Source organism: Oryx dammah, unplaced genomic scaffold, assembly GCF_014754425.2.
Source record: "Oryx dammah isolate SB20612 unplaced genomic scaffold, SCBI_Odam_1.1 HiC_scaffold_23, whole genome shotgun sequence".
Taxonomy (NCBI): Eukaryota; Metazoa; Chordata; class Mammalia; order Artiodactyla; family Bovidae; genus Oryx; species Oryx dammah.
In genome coordinates this window covers 71,345,112-71,367,158 of record NW_024070207.1, presented here as the reverse complement: position 1 = coordinate 71,367,158, position 22,047 = coordinate 71,345,112, and the positions used below count along the sequence as shown (strand labels likewise).

At 41.0% G+C, this 22,047-nt stretch overlaps 1 protein-coding gene across 1 annotated transcript; it reads right to left on the bottom strand.

Moving 5' to 3' along the window:
* Positions 1-4,921: 4,921 nt before the first annotated feature.
* RPS4X (ribosomal protein S4 X-linked) lies at positions 4,922-9,400 on the bottom strand. Its single transcript, XM_040265696.1, has 7 exons — positions 9,297-9,400; positions 8,357-8,434; positions 7,977-8,157; positions 7,658-7,755; positions 6,366-6,537; positions 5,775-5,932; positions 4,922-5,262 (listed from the first exon to the last, which is right to left on the bottom strand). Exons 1-7 carry the CDS (start codon positions 9,297-9,299, stop codon positions 5,161-5,163), a joined length of 792 nt encoding a protein of 263 aa, XP_040121630.1. The 5' UTR covers positions 9,300-9,400; the 3' UTR covers positions 4,922-5,160.
* Between the last annotated feature and the right edge of the window lie 12,647 nt (positions 9,401-22,047).

Sequence of the window (22,047 nt, the reverse complement as noted above, 5' to 3'; positions counted from 1 at the left end):
GGAGGGGTGACATAAAAATGTAAAAGAGAGGAAAGTAGGGGTGTGGGATTAAGAGATACAAACAACTATGTATAAAATAAATTAGCAGCAAGAATATATTGTACAATGCAGGAAAAGATAGCCATTATTTTGTAATAACTTTAAATGGAGTATAATCTATAAAAACATTGAATCTCTTTTGTACACTTGAAACTAATACAATATTGTAAATCAACTATAATTTTAAAATATATAAATACTAAAAAATTTCTAAATGTTAATATATAAACTTACAGTTAAGTGAATTATATTTAATACAAAGGTAATAAATAAATATTAAAACTCATTTTTAATTATTTTACTACATTTTACTATTACCTATAATCTTGAAGTTATTTGCACCTGTTGTATCTGAGTGGTGGAAATGTGATATAATGGCGTGCTACTTCATACTTCTTCCCAGCTGCCTGATCATGGGGGTAGCTTGAAATTAGCCATGGAAATTGGTAAACATTACAAGTCAGAACTTGGTTAACTATTTTGCTGATTGTCTAGTGTTAAGGAACTGATGGAAAAAATGTCAAAATGTTGATAAAACTTAGAAATGTGTTGTGTTTTGTAGCTATTATATTGTAAATTGTACAAAAAATTATGGAAACACTCAGCATTTGAAAACTGTTACCTGATTCAGCAAATAAGTTGTTCCCATCATTGACAAATGAGTGAAGCCCTAACATAGGCCTTGATTGTTTCACTTTTGTCTTATTTGTCAATACAAACAAAAATATCAACCAACACTCTTTTCAGAACTACATTTGTCAATTGCAACCAAGATGATAGGTTGATATGGATATAAGCGTTTGGCAAAAATCAATGAAAACATTTTGTGAGCATCAACTGACTATATGGAATTCACAGTAAAGAGTCTTGCCTACTTTTATTTTCAAGTTGTGATATACACCCTTTTTACCAGTAAAATTTACAATTAACCTATGTTTATACACACACATATTTTTTTCCAGAGAGATGGATGTTAAAGATTTACCAGCACATCACTAGTTATACATGTTCACCATTTCTAGAAAAGCTGAGAAAAATACAAGAGCATATCCCTATAAAAATCTCTGGAATAAACTGAAAATCTATTGGCCATTGAGAAGTTTCTTTTTTCTGTTGTGGTTGCTGTTAAAAGCTATTTGTTGTCTCCAGGGAACATTTGTTTTTATTGTTATTATGATAATTATTCATTTATTATCCAGACAGTACCACATCCTCAGAAGGCAAAGTGAAAGAGAAAAAATTTGACTCACAAACTCCTGCCTGAACAACTCAAATCTTTTCATTTTTCATTTTCTCTTTGGACTTTAGAATTGATATTTGGATTTGGAGAATTTTCCAGGCTCAACAACGTGGGGCAGATGAATGGATTCCCCTGATTTAGGATGGATAAGTCCTCCCTGAAAAGAGAGTGAGAACTGGACCAAAAGAAAGCTAAGCACCGAAGAATTGATGCTTTTGGACTGTTGTGTTGGAGGAGACTTGAGAGTCCCTTGGACTGCAAGAAGATCAAACTAGTCAATCCTAAAGGAAAACCCTGGATATTCATTGGAAGGACAAATGCTGAAGCTGAAGATCCAATACTTTGGCCACCTGATGCAAAGAACTGACTCATTGGAAAAGATCCTGATTCTAGGAAAGATTGAAGGCAGGAGGAGAAGGGGATGACAGAGGATGAGATGGTTGGATGGCATCACTGAGTCAATGGACATGAGTTTGAGCAAGCTCCAGGAGTTGGTGCTGGATAGGAAGACCTGGCATGTTGCAGTCCATGGGTCTCAGAGTCAGACACAACTGAGCGACTGAACTGAACTGAACTGAACAGAATTGAAAAGATAGGATCCCTCTTGGGTATATAGTTACCCAAGGTAATATGGAGGCAGTGATCAAGATATACCCATCTGAATGCAAAGCTCCAAAGAATAGCAAGGAGCAATAAGAAAGCCTTCCTCCATGATCAATGCAAAGAAATAGAGGAAAACAATAGAATGGGAAAGACTCATAGAGATCTCTTCAAGAAAATTAGAGATACCACGGGAACATTTCATGCAAAGATGGGCACAATAAAGGACAGAAATCGTATGGACCTAACAGAAGCAGGAAATATTAAGAAGAGGTGGCAAGAATACACAGAAGAACTTTACAAAAAAGATCTTCATGACCCAGATAACAACAATGGTGTGATGACTCACCTAGAGCCAGACATCCTGGAATGCAAAGTCAAGTGGGCCTTAGGAAGCAGTGCTACAAACAAAGCTAGTGGAGGTGATGGAATTCCAGTTGAGCTACTTCAAATCCTAAAAGATGATGCTGTGAAAGTGCTGCACTCAATATGCCAGCAAATTTGGAAAACTCAGCAGTGGCCACAGGACTGGAAAAAGTCAGTTTTCATTTCAATCCCAAAGAAAGGCAATGCCAAAGAATGCACAATTGCACTCATCTCACACACTAGCAAAGTAATGCTCAAAATTCTCCAAGTCAGGCTTCAACAGTATATGAACCGAGAACTTCCAGATGTTCAAGCTGAATTTAGAAAAGGCAGAGGAACTAGAGATCAAATTGCCAACATCCATTGGGTCATAGAAAAAGCAAGAGAGTTCCAGAAAAACTTCTACTTCTGCTTTTGACTACACCAAGCCTTTGACTGTGTGGATCACAACAAACTGTGGAAAATTGTTAAATTTATGGAAATTCCAGACCACCCTACCTGCCTCCTGAGAAATCTGTATGCATGTCAAGAAGCAACAGTTAGAACTGGCACTAATGATCAAGGAAGGGATCAATCCAAGAGGAAGACATAACAATTGTAAATATCTATGCCAAAGCCTTTGACTGTGTGGATTACAATAAACTGTGGGAAATTCTGAAAGAGATGGGAATACCAGATCACCTGACCTGCCTCTTGAGAAACCTATATGCAGGTCAGGAAGCAAGAGTTAAAACTGGACATGGACTAACAGACTGGTTCCAAATAGGAAAAGGAGTACGTCAAGGCTGTATATTATCACCCTGCTCATTTAACTTATATGCAGAGTACATCATGAGAAACACTGGGCTGGATGAAGCACAACCTGGAATCAAGATTGCCGAAATATCAATCACCTCAGATATGCAGATGACACCACCCTTATGGCAGAAAGTGAAGAGGAACTAAAAAGCCTCTTGATGAAAGTGAAAGAGGAGAGTGAAAAAGTTGGCTTAAACTTCAACATTCAGAAAACGAAGATCATGGCATCCAGTCCCATCACTTCATGGGAAATAGATGGGGAAACAGTGGAAACAGTGTCAGACTTTATTGTTTTGGGCTCCAAAATCACTGCAGATGGTGATTGCAGCCATGAAATTAAAAGACGCTTACTCCTTGGAAGAAAAGTTATGACCAATCTAGATAGCATATTCAAAAGCAGAGACATTACTTTGCCGACTAAGGTCCGTCTAGTCAAGGCTATGGTTTTTCCAGTAGCCATGTATGGATGTGAGTTGGACTGTGAAGAAGGCTGAGCACCGAAGAACTGATGCTTTTGAACTGGTGTTGGAGAAGACTCTTGAGAGTCCCTTGGACTGCAAGGAGATCCAACCAGTCCATTCTGAAGATCAGCCCTGGGATTTCTTTGGAAGGAATGATGCTAAAGCTGAAACTCCAGTACTTTGGCCACCTCATGCGAAGAGTTGACTCATTGGAAAAGACTTTGATGCTGGGAGGGATTGTGGGGCAGGAGAAGGGGACGACAGAGGATGACATGGCTGGATAGCATCACTGAGTCGATGAACGTGAGTCCGAGTGAACTCCGGGAGTTGGTGATGGGCAGGGAGGCCTGGCGTGCTGCGGTTCATGGGATCGCAGAGTCGGACACGACTGAGCGACTAAACTGAACTTGCAATACAGAAGGCAGGGATGCCCTGTGGGGCCAAATCTGGGTCTGGGAGACCCCTGGGCAGTTTTTGCTAGTATGTTGTTTGTTCAGTTCTTTGGCTTGACTCCAAGCCCAGGAGTCAGCCTGGGGAAAAGGATGCAGCCCCAAACTAAGCTCCTCAGCAGGCTTCCTGGTCCACTGGACCCACAGGCCTGGGCACCAGGGATACCAGTAGACATGCCCAGTTAAACTTGCAGTGATTTCACACAGGTTCATTTTATCTCAGATGAAGATAAAACAACTGTTTTTCACTCCAAATCCTGCCACAAGGGAAAAGGGCGATTTAGTTGTTTTGAGAGGTCTGTAGCTAGATGTTATGTGAAGGTGATGGTGATATATACAGGGCAGTGGTTAACACATGGGCATTTTTATCCTCTGGGGGATCTGGCATTATCTCAAGTCAGTCTCTGATTATCATAACCAGGAAGAACAAAGGGCTGTTCCAGCGGGTTAGGTGCCAGGGATGCTGCCCAACATCCAACACACAGGACAGCCATCCCTTCCTCCACCCTGCTCCCACATAAAGATTGAGAAAAGCTCTGCTATGGGAAGCCAAGGTGGTTTTAGGTCTTAGCAGAGAGACATGCTGGTTGATATCACAACCCAGGGTAATTGACACTTGTAAGAAGCCCAGAGTTTGAAATCAGGAATAGGTCTAACTGCTGGCTCCTTACCAACAGAGGCGCCTCCCAAAACTGGTAAAAACATGATTTTGCAGTCCTGAGAAATGGAGTTGAGGACTGAATGCTATAGTAGCTGGAAAATGTAAGGACAAAGTCCAAGCAAGTGTATTGCTTGGCAACAAGAGCCCATACCTTTATGATGACCTGTATTCAAAACTGGCCATTTTTTTCCTGCCATTTGGCAAGCTGGGCACAGAAGTGAGAAAAACAGATGAGCCAGGCTTATATATGGAGTAGTGCAATAAAGACCAGAGAAAAGAGGGGGATTAAAAAAAAAACAAAACAAGATACTGTGTATAAAATAATTTACTTGCTTCTCCTTGCCAAGGTTTGATATGTTCTCCTACCATCACTGAAGTCTAGCCTATAGGAGATGTCATATCCCAGAATGCCAAGCCTGCCTGAAAATTCAAAGGAAGCAAACAAACCAAAAACCCAAACCACAGCAAACACCAGAGATGCTATTAATCACTTGGATTTATCTTTAATTACAAAGACTTTTCCAATCACATCACATAGCAATCATTTTATCCACTGCTCTGTTTGGCTGCCAATCTCTTGTCTCTCTCCTCAGCAATGGTAAGGCGAATACCCTTTCCACGGGGAAGAGAGATCCATGGTTTGTTGCCCTGGAGGAGAAAACAAGGAGAATCAAAACCTGCTACACACCATTAACAGGCTGGCACATGCTATGTTTATGTTTGTCAAGAGGAAGAGAAGCCTGTTTGTGAAAGCACTCAGCAACAGTCAGGCAGTCATTTATCTGAAATGTCCATTAAAAATTTTTTGCCCATGTATGTAAATGCAAACTACAATATCCTTCATAATTAGTCTTAGATATATTGAAATTGTGCCCTAGGCCAAGCATTAGCTTAGCACCCCCGGCCACAATATCCCACAGGTACAAATTAAAGAGCCAGACTATAAGGTATATTCATCCCATTACTGGCACTTTTCACCAACCCAGGTGATCTGATCCCTACCCTCAATCCTGTGATGCTGAAAAAGCACAGGTTTGCCTCAGCCCTGCTGTGAGCCCTATCCCAGAGGAGGCTTTATTTTATAACAGGTTTAGCAGGAACCAGGAGCTACAATCCCAGCATTTTACAGGTTTCCCTGGACTAGAGAAACCCAGACTTACTTTGCCAATAACGAAAATGTTTGAGAGCCGAGTGGCAAAGCTGTTGCCGTTTGCATCTTTCACATGAACTACATCAAAAGAACCTGGATGTCTCTCCCGGTTTGTAATCACACCAATTCTTCCCAGGTTAGCACCCCCAGTCACCATGCACAGGTTACCTATATAGGAAGGAAATGGTAGTCAATGAGAGAGACAGGTTTCAAAGTTGTTAATCTTTCAAGGTACAATTAATTTTCTGCTACTATTGTGAACAGATTTGGAGGATGAGTCAATTACAAAAGGCTGTATCTCAGTTTCCTCATGGCCACCAGGAAACAATGACACAAGGCTTTACTTTTACACATTCACTGAACATTTCTTAAAAGACTTGCCTTGTTCCCAATCTGTTACTATATCAACAAAAGACATCTAGCTTTGGTTGCTAATTAGGTGTATATTAGACCACTAACCCAAAAAATAAAACCCTGTACCCAGGCCTTGTGCAAGTCCTAGATTCAATCAATTTTAAACAGTAAAAGCAAAGTACAGCTCTTATGCCTGCCTATGAAAATTCTGCCTAAAGAGAATGCCTACGTAGCAGAGGCTGCTTACCAGTGTCAAATTTGATGAAATCAGTAATCTTGCCAGTCTCCAAGTCAATCTGAATGGTATCATTCACCTTGATGAGGGGATCAGGGTAACGGATGGTACGAGCATCATGGGTTACCAGATGAGGGATTCCTTTTGTCCCCACAAATATCTTTCTTACTTTGCACAATTTATACTAGAAACACACAAGGTTTAGCCACATCAGTCCAGCTTACATGCACTATGCTCCAGAGTACAATGACAGTTCTGTCACCACCTTAAAGATGTAACCAGCAGCTAAAGAGCTACAGCTGAATAATGGTGTTTTGACTTTTCTTCCCACTCCCCAATAAATTCATCTTGCACACTGCCCCGCCTTCTAGATTAATCTTCCTATTTCTTATGTGTTTTCTTTGTAGCACTGCATCAACCCCAAGGCTAAAAGTTCAAGGAACTGGAAGGCCTCACAACCTGGGAACTACCAGGTGGGCTAATCACCATTTCCTCCCCCCTCAAATGCAAGTTACAGCCCCTTTCTCAGGTTAAGTCTGGGACAGCTTGAATTCTTCCCTTCTACTCACCCAGCTAACAAGTGCCTCTTATTGGCTCCCTCTACATCACAATTGAGTTTTGTCTCACAAACTGCAATTGCATTACCAGTTCATTGAATCAACTACTTCACAAACCATTTTACTTTTGGATTTTTCACTCTCCAAAAGATTCTTTAAATGAATCAAATCACCTTGATTCCACTGGACAGGCTCTCCAGCCTGCTGGTAACAATGCAGGCAGCTAAGGAAATTAGGAGCTGAATCACTCAATTGAATTAACCTTCATTTAGAGCCAATAATGGAAGAAGCCATGAACTTATACATAAAACCACCGCAACAAACTGGATTAAATAATCAATGTCTGTAACCTTTTGCATTATCTCAAATTAGTGCCCCGAAGGCCACTGGCCCTTTCCATTAATACCTTTCCCCTCCCCAGAATAAAGCTAGACAAAAGGCCAACTGGACTGGACTAGACATTGGGTTTTCTGGCCCCTTATCCTTTAAAGGATCCACACTTCAGATACTCAAACATTTCTAGAATTCACTCTCCTTGCCTCAAACAAAGTACAAGTTCATTTCTGCGATAAAAAAGGTAACAATCTGTTGAGGATGCTAACCCGACTAGATGTTTCCAGGTATAAGATTATAAGGAATCCTAATCTACCTACCTCATCACAATGCATCAGCCCATGTACTTAATTCAGGCTGTAACTTAGAATCAAGTACTTTAAAACAACTGCCCAGCCTGGTTGCATCACTCACCTTGGCCTCCTCAGGTGTAATACGATGAACAGCAAAGCGACCCTTGGTGTCATAGATCAAACGAAAATTCTCTCCAGTCTTATCAATGCTGATAACATCTGATATCAAACAATAACTCAGGTTACTACAGTGAACCCCAGTAGACCATGCTGAGCAACAACCACATAAGGAAAAAAAATCCATAGGCTTCCCATTTCGATACCAACAACGACTCTGACAAAAGTTCACCAGTATTTAATACAACCACCTTTTTAGAGAGCGAGATTTAAACAAATATATCAAAGGGGCTACCACCAAGTGCCCACCACTAACCACTTACCCATAAAACCAGCAGGGTAGGTTATATCTGTGCGGACTTTGCCATCAATCTTAATGAAACGCTGCATGCAAATCTTCTTTACTTCATCTCCAGTTAGGGCATACTTAAGTCTATTCCTTAGGAAAATGATTAGGGGGAGACATTCCCTTAGCTTGTGGGGGCCGGTAGATGGACGAGGGGCCTGTAAATGATCAATTTATCATTTTAAAAAATGTACCTCTCAAGTTCCGAGATTCAGACTGCCCTGACCCCAAAATGACTTCTGGCAGGCAGTGAATTTTCCCATCCAGTAATCAGGGATATCGGACACATAAACAGTACAAAATGTCTCAAACATACAACGTAAAAAAAAAAAAACATGGTCACAATAGGATACTTACAAACACACCAGTCAGTTTATCCAGCATCCAATGTTTTGGAGCTGCTACGCGTTTCAGGTGCTTCTTGGGACCCCGAGCCTAAAGTTTCAGATTTTAATAGTTAAATTGCTTCAGGTGTTTTCAAGAACAACTTACCCAATTATTCTCGAAAGAACAGCATCGTTTCCTCTTCAATAAAAACACACACAGTACCCAGCAAATACTACAGGTGCCGCAAACTGCAACCAGTTTCCTACTAAGTTATTTACATATTACTGCTTAAAAGTGTGTATGCTTCTAGAGGATGTTTTCACTAGGACACTGCTGGTGAAACAGCCAGGGGATGGACTTCAAGGCACATAGCCAGCCAGCAACAGAAATGGACCAGAACTCAATTTGTGCTTCTCTATCAAACAGAAATCTTCTCGAAATATACTGGCTTTCAAGTGTTAGCTGTTGACATACTGGAACAACCACGTGCCAATAGCTGCTTCCTCAAACTCTAAAGTAGCTAAGATCATTTTTCACCTTAAAGTGCGAAAAGAAGCCTTTTTAAGGCCGTATACGGAATCTCACCAATCACATTAGATAAAGTCAGAGCGTGCCAAAGACACGACGGAGAAAATCTCTTCTCCTGCCCCGGGCCAGACGTCTATCCTCCGGGCCCACCCGGGGATCCATTCTGGGAAGCAAGCCGCTCCTCCCAGGCCCGCATGATGCGTGGCCGGGTGTGGCCGGCCCAGATACCGAGGCCTTCCCACCAGCGGTACCAATTTCCCCCTACAGCTGAAAGCTGGTGTTCGCTCTCACCATCTACCCCTCCTGTGCCCACCCGACGAGGTCCCTCTCCCTTCGCCTCGGCCCGACCACCCCCGCGAGAGTCCCGGAGTCCCGGGCAGCCCCAGCCCTGGGAGGATGGAGGTTGATGGATCTTCAAGAGCTCGCAAAGAATCCGCCTTACCATGGCTGCGCTAGGCACGAAAAGAGGCCCGCCTTCTTCCGGCGAGCGGAGAAAACAGGGCCCGCGTCTGCGCGCGCAGGAACCTTAGACCCTCCTACCAGCTCTGCCCTTTTACGGCACGCGAGGAGGCTATCTTGCCACCTACTGGTGGGAGGTCAGAGGTCCGGGGCTTGGAAACGGCCGTGGAAAAACGGGTATCTCCGAAGGGCGAGTTCCTCCCTCTCCTTTCCCGCCCTCATCCCTCCAGTATTTGCTGAGAACCTCTGGAGCGCTTGATTAGGTGCTGGACCAAGATGCGTTAGACAAGCTCTCTTGCCTCAAGTGAGGCTATTTTAAGTCCCACATATACATGACCATATAATCACTAGAATACACTGAAATGAATAAGGTCCTACAGTGTAGCACAAGGAACTATATTTAACATCGTGCAATAAACTGTAGTAGAAAAGAATCTGAAAAATAATATATCTATATCTATATACATATATGTCCATATGTATATATCTGAATCGCTTTGCTGTACAACTTGAAAGTAACAACTTTGTAAATCTACTATACTTCAAATAAATAAATAAATAAAATGTAAAGAATACATTAAAATGAATAACTAATACTGTTCCTTAAACCTATTGTCTGTTCCTTCTCCTGAGTTCCCTGGAGCCAGTCGGCCTGCCCTTACTATAAGTTGGGAAGAATCAATATTTTTTCCCTCTGGCTTCTCAGCAGATTGCCTAGGGGGTGGGGTGTAGGGGGTGGGAAGGGATCTCCGCTTGAACTCTGCCCCTCCATTTCTGTGCAGTGCATTCGGCACTTACCATAAAGTTTCAAGGAAGAGAGGAGACGTTAGAGATCATCTGGTTATCTAACTAAAATTTAGACCTAATCATGTGATTTCCCTACTTTGAAGGTGCCCCTGGGACTCCTGCCTGGCCCCTCAGGTCCCTCTGCCTTTCACCTCTTGCCTCCTGCACTCATCAGGACACCCATTGCTCCCTTAGTGAAGTGAAGTGAAGTCGCTCAGTCGTGTCCGACTCTTTGTGACCCCATAGACTATCTGAAACCTCAAAGCTTAAGCCACTCCAAGGTGTCACTGCTCTGACAAAACTGCCTCTTTCAAGCCTCCTGATAGTGGACCTGATGATCCTTCAGCTTAGAACTGCCATGGACAGCCCAGCACTCTTCCTGGGTACCTAATCCCACTTGTCTGCCTTGGAGATGCATACAGCTCAGGTCCTTCTGGCTCTGTGAGCACCCGGTCCCCTCAGGCAAGGTCATGCCACATTCTTCTGCCCCAGAGTCCTCGGTTCAAATTCAATGGCAACACAGTAGCAGATCGGGTTGTAATTAGTTTATTCGTCTGTCTTCCACTAGACTTTGAGTATCTTCATTAAAGAGCCTGCCTTAATTCATCTAACAGAGAGGTTAGTGCGATGTCTAACACTTGGTAAATACTTGTTGAATGAACAAATTGAGTCAACATCCCAGTCATTGTGCCAAGTCTCACTATACTCTCCCTGACTCTGCCTGGCCTCCCGAGACCATGAGGTCAAAGTCCTAACCCAGGAGGTTCCATTTTACATGTCTTTGTCTCTGCCCTACTTTTCATCCCCCAGTAGTTTGCAGAGGAGCAAGAGAGAGGAAAAAATGGTTGGCTTTTTTCAATCAGACAGTACTCGCTAACTAGATGGACAGGAAGTCCTCTTTGTCTAAAATTAGGTCTACAGTAAACCATGCTATATGCAGAGTACATCACGAGAAACACTGGGCTGGAAGAAGCACAAGCTGGAATCAAGATTGCCGGGAGGAATATCAATAACCTCAGATATGCAGATGACACCACCCTTATGGCAGAAAGTGAAGAGGAACTAAAAAGCCTCTTGATGAAAGTGAAAGAAGAGAGTGAAAAAGTTGGCTTAAAGCTCAACATTCAGAAAACGAAGATCATGGCATCCAGTCCCATCACTTCATGGGAAATAGATGGGGAAACAGTGGAAACAGTGTCAGACTTTATTTTTGGGGGCTCCAAAATCACTGCAGATGGTGACTGCAGCCATGAAATTAAAAGACGCTTACTCCTTGGAAGAAAAGTTATGACCAACCTAGAGAGCATATTCAAAAGCAGAGACATTACTTTGCCGACTAAGGTCCGTCTACTCAAGGCTATGGTTTTTCCAGTGGTCATGTATGGATGTGAGAGTTGGACTGTGAAGAAGGCTGAGCGCCGAAGAATTGATGCTTTTGAACTGTGGTGTTGGAGAAGACTCTTGAGAGTCCCTTGGACTGCAAGGAGATCCAACCAGTCCATTCTAAAGGAGATCAGTCCTGGGATTTCTTTGGAAGGAATGATGCTAAAGCTGAAGCTCCAGTACTTTGGCCACCTCATGCGAAGAGTTGACTCATTGGAAAAGACTTTGATGCTGGGAGGGATTGGGGGCAGGAGGAAAAGGGGACAACAGAGGATGAGATGGCTGTATGGCATCACTGAGTCGATGGACATGAGTCTGAGTGAACTCCGGGAGTTGGTGATGGACAGGGAGGCCTGGCGTGCTGCGATTCATGGGGTCGCAAAGAGTCGGACATGACTGAGCAACTGAACTGAACTGAACTGAAAGCATGCTGTAGTTGGTTATTGGCAAGAAGGGGCAATTGATTGGAGATGGGGATTAGAGAGAGACTGAAGTTGGTGAGACAATAGAAGGTGCATTCTGAGGTTTTCAGTCTAAGGGCATTGGGAAGATGGTGGTGCAGCCAACAGAAATAATGGGAGTTCACCTGGGGGTGAGGAATTCCATGGGAAGTCCATGGGACCCCTGGCTTGAGAGAATAGGAAAAATGGCTGGTTAGAGCCGCAGATGTTACTTAAGATCACACAGCTGGTTAGGAGTGGGGGATGGGTTAGGGAGGCTGATCTTTTGCCTCCCAGGTCAAGGGTTGGTTTGTTTTTGTACCACAGCTTGTCAAAGGACTTGATGGAATCAAAACACCTTTTCCAGTATATTTTTTTCTCTGTCAATTTGTATTTATGCACAAATGACATTCTAACAACAATAAAGGGAATTGGGAAAGAGCTAAGAAAATCACAAAACAGTACCTCCCCAAACACCCTGAACACATCATCTGCATTCATTTGCTCTTGTTCCTGTTCGTGTTCTGATCGGTTTGTGTGCCTGCATACTTTTACATAATTTCACTCCTAGCATACAGACTATTTTGCATTCTGCTTTTATTATACTAAACACTTTCTGAGTTGCTACATAATCTTCATAATGAGTATTTTAACAACTGTGTCATATTCCATTAAATGGATATCCCGTAATTAATAAAAGTTCCTTATTGTTGAACATTTAGTTTTTAGTGCTTTTTCTTTATTATGAATGTCGCTACAGTGAAGAGTTTCCTTTATATGGCTTTTTCCTTCAGTGGAACAACTTCCTTAGAATAAACCCATTCCTTCACCCAACATTTATTGAGTACCTACTCTGAATCAAATTCGGTATTACGAGCCAGGGAAACAGAGATGATTAAGATCTAGTTCCTGGTCTCAAAGAATTCACATTACAGTGGAGAGGTAGGGTGGGAGGAGGGGACAGAAAGCTAGAAGAAGCTCTCAGAGGAAAGATGGTGGTGAGGCAGTTTGGAACATGGAGGGCTGTTAAATCTTAAGAATTTGGACTTTAGCCTGTAGGTAGACATCGAGGAGTCACTGAAAGATTCTAAAGAGGAGAGAATCAGCTTTGTGCTTCAGAAAGATAACTGACTGCTTCTTTTAGAATGGTTTGAAGGAAGTGTGACTGGTTTGGGTCAGGGGGGAGATGGGTCAGAGCTGTTTCAACAATGCAAGCAAGAAACAGAAGGGCGAGACCCGGGTCTGTGACTGTAGGGTGGAGGAGGAGGGGGCAGATTCAAAAGACATTGCAGATGGAGTATTGGTGGAATCTGACTAGGAAATGACATATGTGCAGGGGTGAGGGGCAGGGAGGTAATTAGGATGATTCCCAGGTTTCTGGTTTGGTGACTCAATAGCACATTCACGGGGAACTAGAAGGAGGCATGTTTGGTGTGTGCGACGTGGGACTGAGGGGGAGGACCAGCTGGAGATGCTTTATAGACACAAACCTTAGCGCAGGTGTGTGATGTCTGGGCTGGAGACTCCCATTTGAGAGAACTGGTGCATCTGTGCTTAGTCCATGGGCGTGGTTGGCAGTAACTGTTGGAAAGGAAGCACTGTGTTAAGGGTCTGAATACTTTGAGAGTGGTATTGTGTATTGCCAGAGACCTTCCTCAGAGCAGCCTTGCAATTTTACTATACTCATGCCAGCCTGGTAATCACTTATTTTTAACTTTTACTAACATAATTGTTTTAATTTGCACCTCAAAAAATCACTAGTGGGGTTGAACATTTTGTCATATGCTTGTTTACTCATTCCATTTCCCCTTGTGTGAAGTATCTCTGCCTATTAATTTTTGGGGACATGTTTTTCTGATCAATTTGCATGGGTGCTTTACAGAACACAGAAGTTCATCATTTGTCTTATTTGAGGCATATATTTTTACCAATTACTTTCCTTTTGATTTTATTTTTCTATGTACAAAATTCAAATTTTTATATAGCCAAATCTGTTGATCTTTTCTCTTGTAATTTCTTCTTGTCAGTTCAAAGATTAGAAGGTTACTCTCAGTTCAAAGATCTGCTAAATACTCAATTCTACTTAATAACATGTATTTAGTTCTTTACCAACTTGGGGTTGATAAAGATAAATGGAATTAAAGATAAGCTGAAAACAAATCTATTTTCCCCAAAATGCTTAACCAATTTTCTCATTACAATATGTTGAATGACCTTTGTCTTCGTTGTTTTGTAAGAACGGCTTTAACATATCATAAATGAATCCATGCAGTGCATGGTTCTATTTCTGTAAGTGTGGGCATGGGAGACGATGAGTAGGGAACTGAGATGTACATCCATCCCCAGCATCCTGTCCCAGATTGCCAAAGGAAAAGGATGTGTATGAGTGGTTCATGTTCAAAAGTCACACCATGAGTGGAGTGGTCCAAGCCCCTCAGTCTTCATCTTAAAGAGTAGCCCTTCATGCCTCAGATTCCCTGATCGATTTATTGTCAATGAACCAGCACAGCCTTCTCCTGTGAGACAGTGAGGCAGAGGTGAAAGAGCATAGTTTGAATCTATCTCTGTGTGCCTTTGAGTACATGGCTTCACGTCTCTGAACCACAGGTGCTTTATTTGGAAAATAGGGATAAGCATACTCAGTTTGAGAGATGACATATCAAGTGCATAGAACATAGGGACTCAGTCAATGAATTAGTGCTCCAGTTCCCTTCTGGATGCTTCCTTCTGAAATGTGGGTTTTTTCAACAGCTTTATTGAGAAATAATCAACATATAGTAAATGGCACGTATTTAAAGTATGCAGTTTGACAAATTTTGATGTGTGTATAAACCTAGTGAAACCATTTGTCACTAAGATAATGAACATATCCATAAGCCCCAAGTTTTCTCATGTCTGTTTGTAACCCCTCAGCCCAGCTCCTCCCCCTGCACTCCCAGACAACTGCTGATCTGCTTTCTGTCACGACGGATTAATTTGCATTTTTTAAAATTTTGCATAAATGGAAATATTCCAGTCTGTACTCTTTTTTTCTTTAGCATCTTTCATTCAGAATAATTATTTTTAGATTCATTCATGTTGTTGCATGTATCAATAGTTTATTCTTTTATTGCTTAGTAGTTCCTCATATACATCATATAGTACATGTATACATATATGCATATACACATGTATGTATGTATGCCTTGTAGCTCAGTCGGTAAAGAATCTGCCTACAGTGCAGGAGACCCGGGTTTGATCCCTGGGTTGGGAAGATCCCCTGGAGAGGGAAATGGCAAGCCACTCCAGTATCCTTGCCTGGAAAATCTTATGGACAGAGGAGGCTGGTGGACTGCAATCCATGGGGTCGCAAAGAGTCGAGCACGACTGAGCAACTAACACTAACTAATACCATAATTAGTTTATCCCAGTCACCCGTGGATAGACATTTGAGTTGTTTCCAGTTTTAAGCAATTACAGATGAAGCTGCTATGAACATTTCTATACAAATCTTTTTATGAACAAATGTTTATATTTCTCTTGGTGAAAACTTATAAGTGGAAGGCTAGGTCATATGGCAGATGTATGTTTTAATATTTTGAAAAAATTGCCAAACTGTTTTCCAAAGTGGTTGTAATATTTTACATCCCCATTTTCAGTGTTCCAGTTGCACCATGCCCTGGCCAACATATGTTAAATCAGTTGTTGTTTTTTTTAACTTATTTTTTTTTTTACTTTTTTTTTTAACTTAATTTTTAATTGGGGTTCCCTGGTGGCTCAGTGGTAAAAAATCTGCCTGCCAATGCAGGAGACACAAGAGACCAAGTTCAATCCCTGGGTTGGGAAGATTCCCTGGAGAAAGAAATGGCAACCCACTCCAGAATTCTTGCCTGGGAAATCCCATTGACAGAGGTGTCTGGAAGGCTATAGTCCATGGGGACACGACTTAGTGACTAAACAACAACAAATACATAATACTTACCATTTTGACCATTTTAGAATGTACATTTAGGGACTTCCCCGGTGGTCCACTGGTTAACAATCCACCTTCCAATGCAGGGGACATGGGTTCGATCCCTGGTGATCCCTGGTCCGGGAACTAAGATCCCACATGCAATGGGGCAACTAAGCCAGCACACCAAAACTACTGAGCCTGCCTGCCACAACGAAAGATCCCTCATGACACAATGAGGATCCTGCATGCGGGAACCGACTCAGCCAAATAAATGAATATTTTAAAATAAATAGATAAATGAAATGTACATTTAGGGGACTTCCTTGGTTGTCCAGTGGTTAAAACTCTGAACTTCCACTGCAGGAGGCAAGAGTTTGATCCCTGGTTAGGGAACTAAGATTCCACATGCCACACAACACTGCCAAAATATTTTTAAAAAACCAAAACCAAAAACAAAATTAAATGTACATTTAAGTGATGTCAAGTACATTCTCATGGAAAAGATAAATGCATCCCAGTGTTTACAACAGCACTATTAACAATAGCCAGAACATAGAAACAACCTGTTTCCACTGACAAATGAATGGATAAAGAAGATGTAGTACATATACACCCACTCCAGTACTCTTGCCTGAAAAATCCCATGGACGGAGAAGCCTGGTGGGCTGCAGTCCATGGGGTCGCAAAGAGTCGGACACCACTGAGTGACTTCACTTTGACTTTTCACTTTCATGCATTGGAGAAGAAAATGGCAACCCACTCCAGTGTTCTTGCCTGGAGAATCCCAGGGATGGGGGAGCCTGGTGGGCTACCGTCTATGGGGTCGCACAGAGTCGGACACGACTGAAGCGACTTAGCAGCAGCAGCAGCAGCAGTACATATACAATGGAATGCAGTGGTGGTTTAGTGTCTAAGTCATGTCTGACTCTTATGATCCCATGGACTGTAGCCCACCAAGCTCCAAAAAAGAATGAAACAACACCATTTTCAGCAACATGGATAGACCTAGATAGAGATTAGTATACTAACTGAAATAGTCAGAGGAAGAAAAATAGATGGTTTCACTTTAGCTCAGTTGGTAAAGAATCCGCCTGCAATGCAGGAAACCCCGATTTGATTCCTCGGTTGGGAAGATCTGCTGGAGAAGGGATAGACTACCCACTCCAGTGTTCTTGGGCTTCCCTTGTGTCTCAGCTGGTAAAGAATACGCCTGCAATGCAGGAGACCTGGGTTCAATCCCTGGGTTGGGAAGATCCCCTGGAGAAGGGAACGGCTATCTGCTCCAGTATTCTGGCCTGGAGTGTTCCATGGACTGTCCACGGGGTCGCAAAGAGTAGGACACGACTGAGCGACTTTCATTTCACTATATGTGATACAGATCTAAATCTGATACAATCTAAAATAATAATACAAATGAACTTATTTACGAAAGAGAAAGAGACTTACAGACATGGAAAAGAAACTTACGGTTACCAGAGGGGAAAAGGGCAGGGGGAGGGATAAATTAGGAGTTTCAGATTAACAGATAAAAACTCTTATATATAAAACAGATGAACAAGGAGGTCCTACTGTATAGCACAGGGAACTATATTCAAAATCTTGTAATAACCTGTAATGTAAAATCATATGAAAAGAATCTCCATACTGTCTTCCATTCCCACCAACAGTGCAAGAGGATTCCATTTTCTCCGCATCCTCTCTAGCACTATCATTTGTAGATTTTTTGATGATGGCCATTCTGACTGATGTGAGATGATATCTCATTGTAGTTTTGATTTGCATTTCTCTAATAGTGACTGATGTTGAGCATCTTTTCATGTGTTTTTTAGCCATCTGTATGTCTTCTTTGAAGAAATGTCTGTTTAGGTCTTGATCAGATTATTTGTTTTTCTGGTGTTGAGTTGTATGAGCTGCTTGTATATTTTGGAAATGAATCCTTTGTCAGCTGTTTCATTTGCTATTATTTTCTCCCATTCTGTCTTTGCACCTTGTTTATAGTTTCCCTTGCTGTGCAGAAGCTTTTAAGTTTAATTAGGTTCCACTTGTTTATTTTTGTTTTTATTTCCATTACTCTAGAAGGTGGGTCATAGAGTATCTTGCTATGATTTATGGGGAGAGTAGCATGGAAACATACACATTACCATATGTAAAATAGATACCCAGTGGGAATTTGCTATATGACACAGGGAACTCAAACCAGGGCTTGGTGGTAACCTAGAGGGGTGGGATGTGGTGGGAGGGAGGTTCAAGAGGGAGGGGACATATGCATATCTATGGCTGATTTATGTTGATGTATGGCAGAAACCAACACAATATTGTAAAGCAATTATCCTTCAATTAAAGACAAATACATTTTAAAAAGTATATATATCTGTATATATATATATAGTAACTGAATCACTTTACTGTACACCAGAAACTAACATAATATTGTAAATCAACTATACTTGAATAATTTTTTTAGAAAGTACATTCACCATGTACACTTATCACCACTCTTCATTTCAGAGCCTTTTCATCTTAAACAGTAGCTCCCCTTTACCCCTTGGCCCCAGCTCCTGGTAACCTCTATTCTACTTTCTTTCTCTATGTGAATTTGTCAATTCTAGGCATCTTATATAAGTGGAATCATACAATATTTGTCCTTTTGTATCTGGCTTATTTCACTTTGCATGATGTTTTAAAAGTTCACCCACACTGTATTAATAGCATGTTTCAGAGTTTCACTACTTTTAAAATCTGAATAATATTCCATTGTTTGTATACCCTGCAGTTTGTTTATCCATTCTCTGTTGATGGACACAGGTCATTTCCACCTTTTGGGTATTATGAATACTGCTGCAATGAATATTGATATACAAGTATCTGAGCTGCGTTTTTACTTCTTTTGGGTCTGTACCTAGAAGCGCAATTGCTGGATCATATGGCGATTCTATGTTTAAGTTTTTGGGGAATTGCCAAATTATTTTCCATAATGGCATTTACACTCCCATCAACAATGCACAAGCATTCCGAATTTCCCCATATATATCTTCACCAATGCTTGTTATTTTTCCAGTAAAAAAAATAACCACCCTAATGGATGAGAAATTGTACCTCACTGTGATTTTGCTTTTCATTCCTGTAATGATTAGTGATATTCAGCATCTTTTCATGTGCTTATTAGCCATTTGTATGCCTTCCTTGGAGAAATATCTATTCAAGTCCTTTGCCTATTTTTGAATTGGGTTGTTTGGTTTTTTAAAAATGTTGAATTTTAGGCGTTCTTATATATTCTGTATACTAGTTCCTTGTCAGGTACATGATTTGCAAATATTTTCTCCCATTCTGTGGGTTGTTTTTCACTGTTTTGAGTTCTTTGATGCACAAATGTTTTGATCTGATGGAGTGTAATTTATCTGGGCTTCCCTCGAAGCTCAGTCGGAAAAGAATCTATGTGCCTATAATGTAGGAGCTGCTGCTGCTGCTAAGTCGCTTCAGTCGTGTCCGACTCTGTGCGACCCCATAGACGGCAGCCCACCAGGCTCCCCCGTCCCTGGGATTCTCCAGGCAAGAATACTGGGGTGGGTTGCCATGTCCTTCTCCAATGCAGGAAAGTGAAAAGTGAAAGTGAAGTCGCTCAGTTGTGTCCGACTCTTCGCGACCCCATGGACTGCAGCCTACCAGGCTCCTCCGTCCATGGGATTTTCCAGGCAAGAGTGCTGGAGTGGGGTGCCATTGCCTTCTCCCATAATGTAGGAGACTTGGGCTCAATTCCTGGGTCGGGAAGATCCCCTGGAGAAGGAAGTGGTGATCCACTCCAGTGTTCTTGCCTGGAGAATCCCATGGGCAGAGGAGCCTGGCAGGCTACAGTCTATGGGATCACAAGAATCAGACATGACTGAGCGACTAAGCACACAATTTATCTACTTTTTTTTCTTTTGTTGCCTATGAAGGTCAGTCTTTTTAATTTTAGCCATTCTAATAGATATGTAGTTGTATATCATTGTGGATTTATTATGCATTTCCCTGAAAGCTAATGATGCTCAACAGCTTTTCATGTGTGTTTTTTTTTTCCATCCATATATCTTCTTCGGTGAAATATCTGTTCCAATGATTTGCCCATTAAAAAAAAAATGGGCTGATTTTCTTATTAAGAGTCCTTTATATATTCTGGATGCAAATCCTTTATGATATATGTGATTTGAAAATATCTTTTCCAATCTATCGTTTGTCTTTCATATTTTAATATTGTCTTTCAAAAAGCAGGAGTATTTAATTATGATGAAATCTGATTTATCATATTTTTTCTTTTATGGACTGTGCTTTTGGTATTGTATCTAAAAAATCTTTGTCTAACTTTAGATCACACAGATTTTCTCCTATGATTTCTTCTAGAAATTTAATAGTTTTAGGTTTTATATTTAGGTCAATGATCCATTTTGTGTTAACTTTTTAATTTGAAACAAGATATGGATAGAGGTTATTTTTATGCTTATGGATAGCCAATGCTCCAGAACTATTTGTTGAAAAAATAATTCCTTTTGGTCACTTTTTGCTACTTCCTTATTAAACTTTAAAACAATTCTTTTTAATCACACAAGTCACAGATGAATATATTCTCCATATAAAATATAGAATCATTTTTGATGACACTTATATCCAATCAGACATCCCCCAGCATTCACCACTAACAACATCAATTTGAAGTGTATTCTTCCAGGTCTTTATATATATATATATAAAACATACTGGATGCTTGGGGCTGGTGCACTGGGACGACTCAGAGGGATGGTACGGGGAGGGAGGAGGGGGGGTTCAGGATGGGGAACACGTGTATACCTGTGGCGGATTCATGTTGATGTATGGCAAAACCAATACAATATTCTAAAGTATTTAACCTCCAATTAAAGTAAATAAATTTATATTTAAAAAACCATGTTTTGTTTGGATAGGATCATCCTGTAGGTATCATTCTGAATTTAGCTTTTTGGTACATAACAACTCTTTTCATAGATCTTTCCATAGCTGAGCATAGCAATTTACTTCATTTTTTAAGCTGTTTCAGATGATTCCCTAGTACCACTATACCTTCGTTTCTCAATTGCCTTATATGGAGATGAGAATTTAGGTAGTTTCCATTTTTGTCTAACTGCTACAAACAGTATTGTAGGTGAGCATCTGTAAGCCTGATGTGGTGTACATGTGTTTCCGTAGGTAAATATTGAGAGGGGGAATTTATGCGACAAATGCATATATAACACTTGTTATCGTTCAGTCGCTAAGTCATCTGACCTCATGAACTGCAGTATGCTAGGCTTCCCTGTCCTTCCTTCACTATCTCCTGGAGCTTGCTCAAATTCATCTCCACTGAGTCACTGATATTATCTAACCATTTCATCCTCTGCCGCCCTCTTCTCCTTTTGCCTCCTATCTTTCCCAGAATCAGGGTCTTTTCCAATGAGTCAGCTCTTTGCATCAGGCGGCCAAAGTATTGGAGATTCAGCTTCAGTATCAGTCCTTCCAATGAATATTCAGGGTTGATATTCTTTAGGATTGACATATAACACTTACTATGTGCTCAATTCTGTTCTAAATGCTTTACATATATGAATTCAGTTAATCCTCACAACAAGCCCATATTTTATCCTTGTTTTACAGATTAGGAAACCAAGGCACAGAGAGGTTAAACAACTTACCAAAGGTCACACAGCTGGTCAATAGCAGGCCCAGGATTTGAACTCAGATAGTTTGTTTTCAGAGTTCAGTTTGCTGGGTCATAGGGCATGAGTATTTTTAATTTTAAAAGATCTGCCAAGTTGTCCTTCAAAGAGGCTGTATGAATTGCCCATCAGCAGTATATGAGAGTATTCATTTCCCTTCACTCTTGCTAACACTTAAACCTTTAAAAATAACATTTTTACTGATTGTTAATAGCAATGTATAACAATAATTAGTATTTTTTGAACATTAACTATTTCTAGCACTGTGCTAAGCACTGCATATGCTTCTTATTCTTTTACCTCTATGTTCTAGTATTGTACTAAACATTCTATATGCTTTCTCTTTTTTCACCTCACTTCGCTTTACTTTTCCTGACAGTATTAATACCATCTTTGCTGATATGAATTAACTAGAATGTTTATTTATTGCCTCTCTTCTCCCCACTAGAGTGTCACCTCTATGAGAGTAAAGATTTTTGTCTCTCTTGT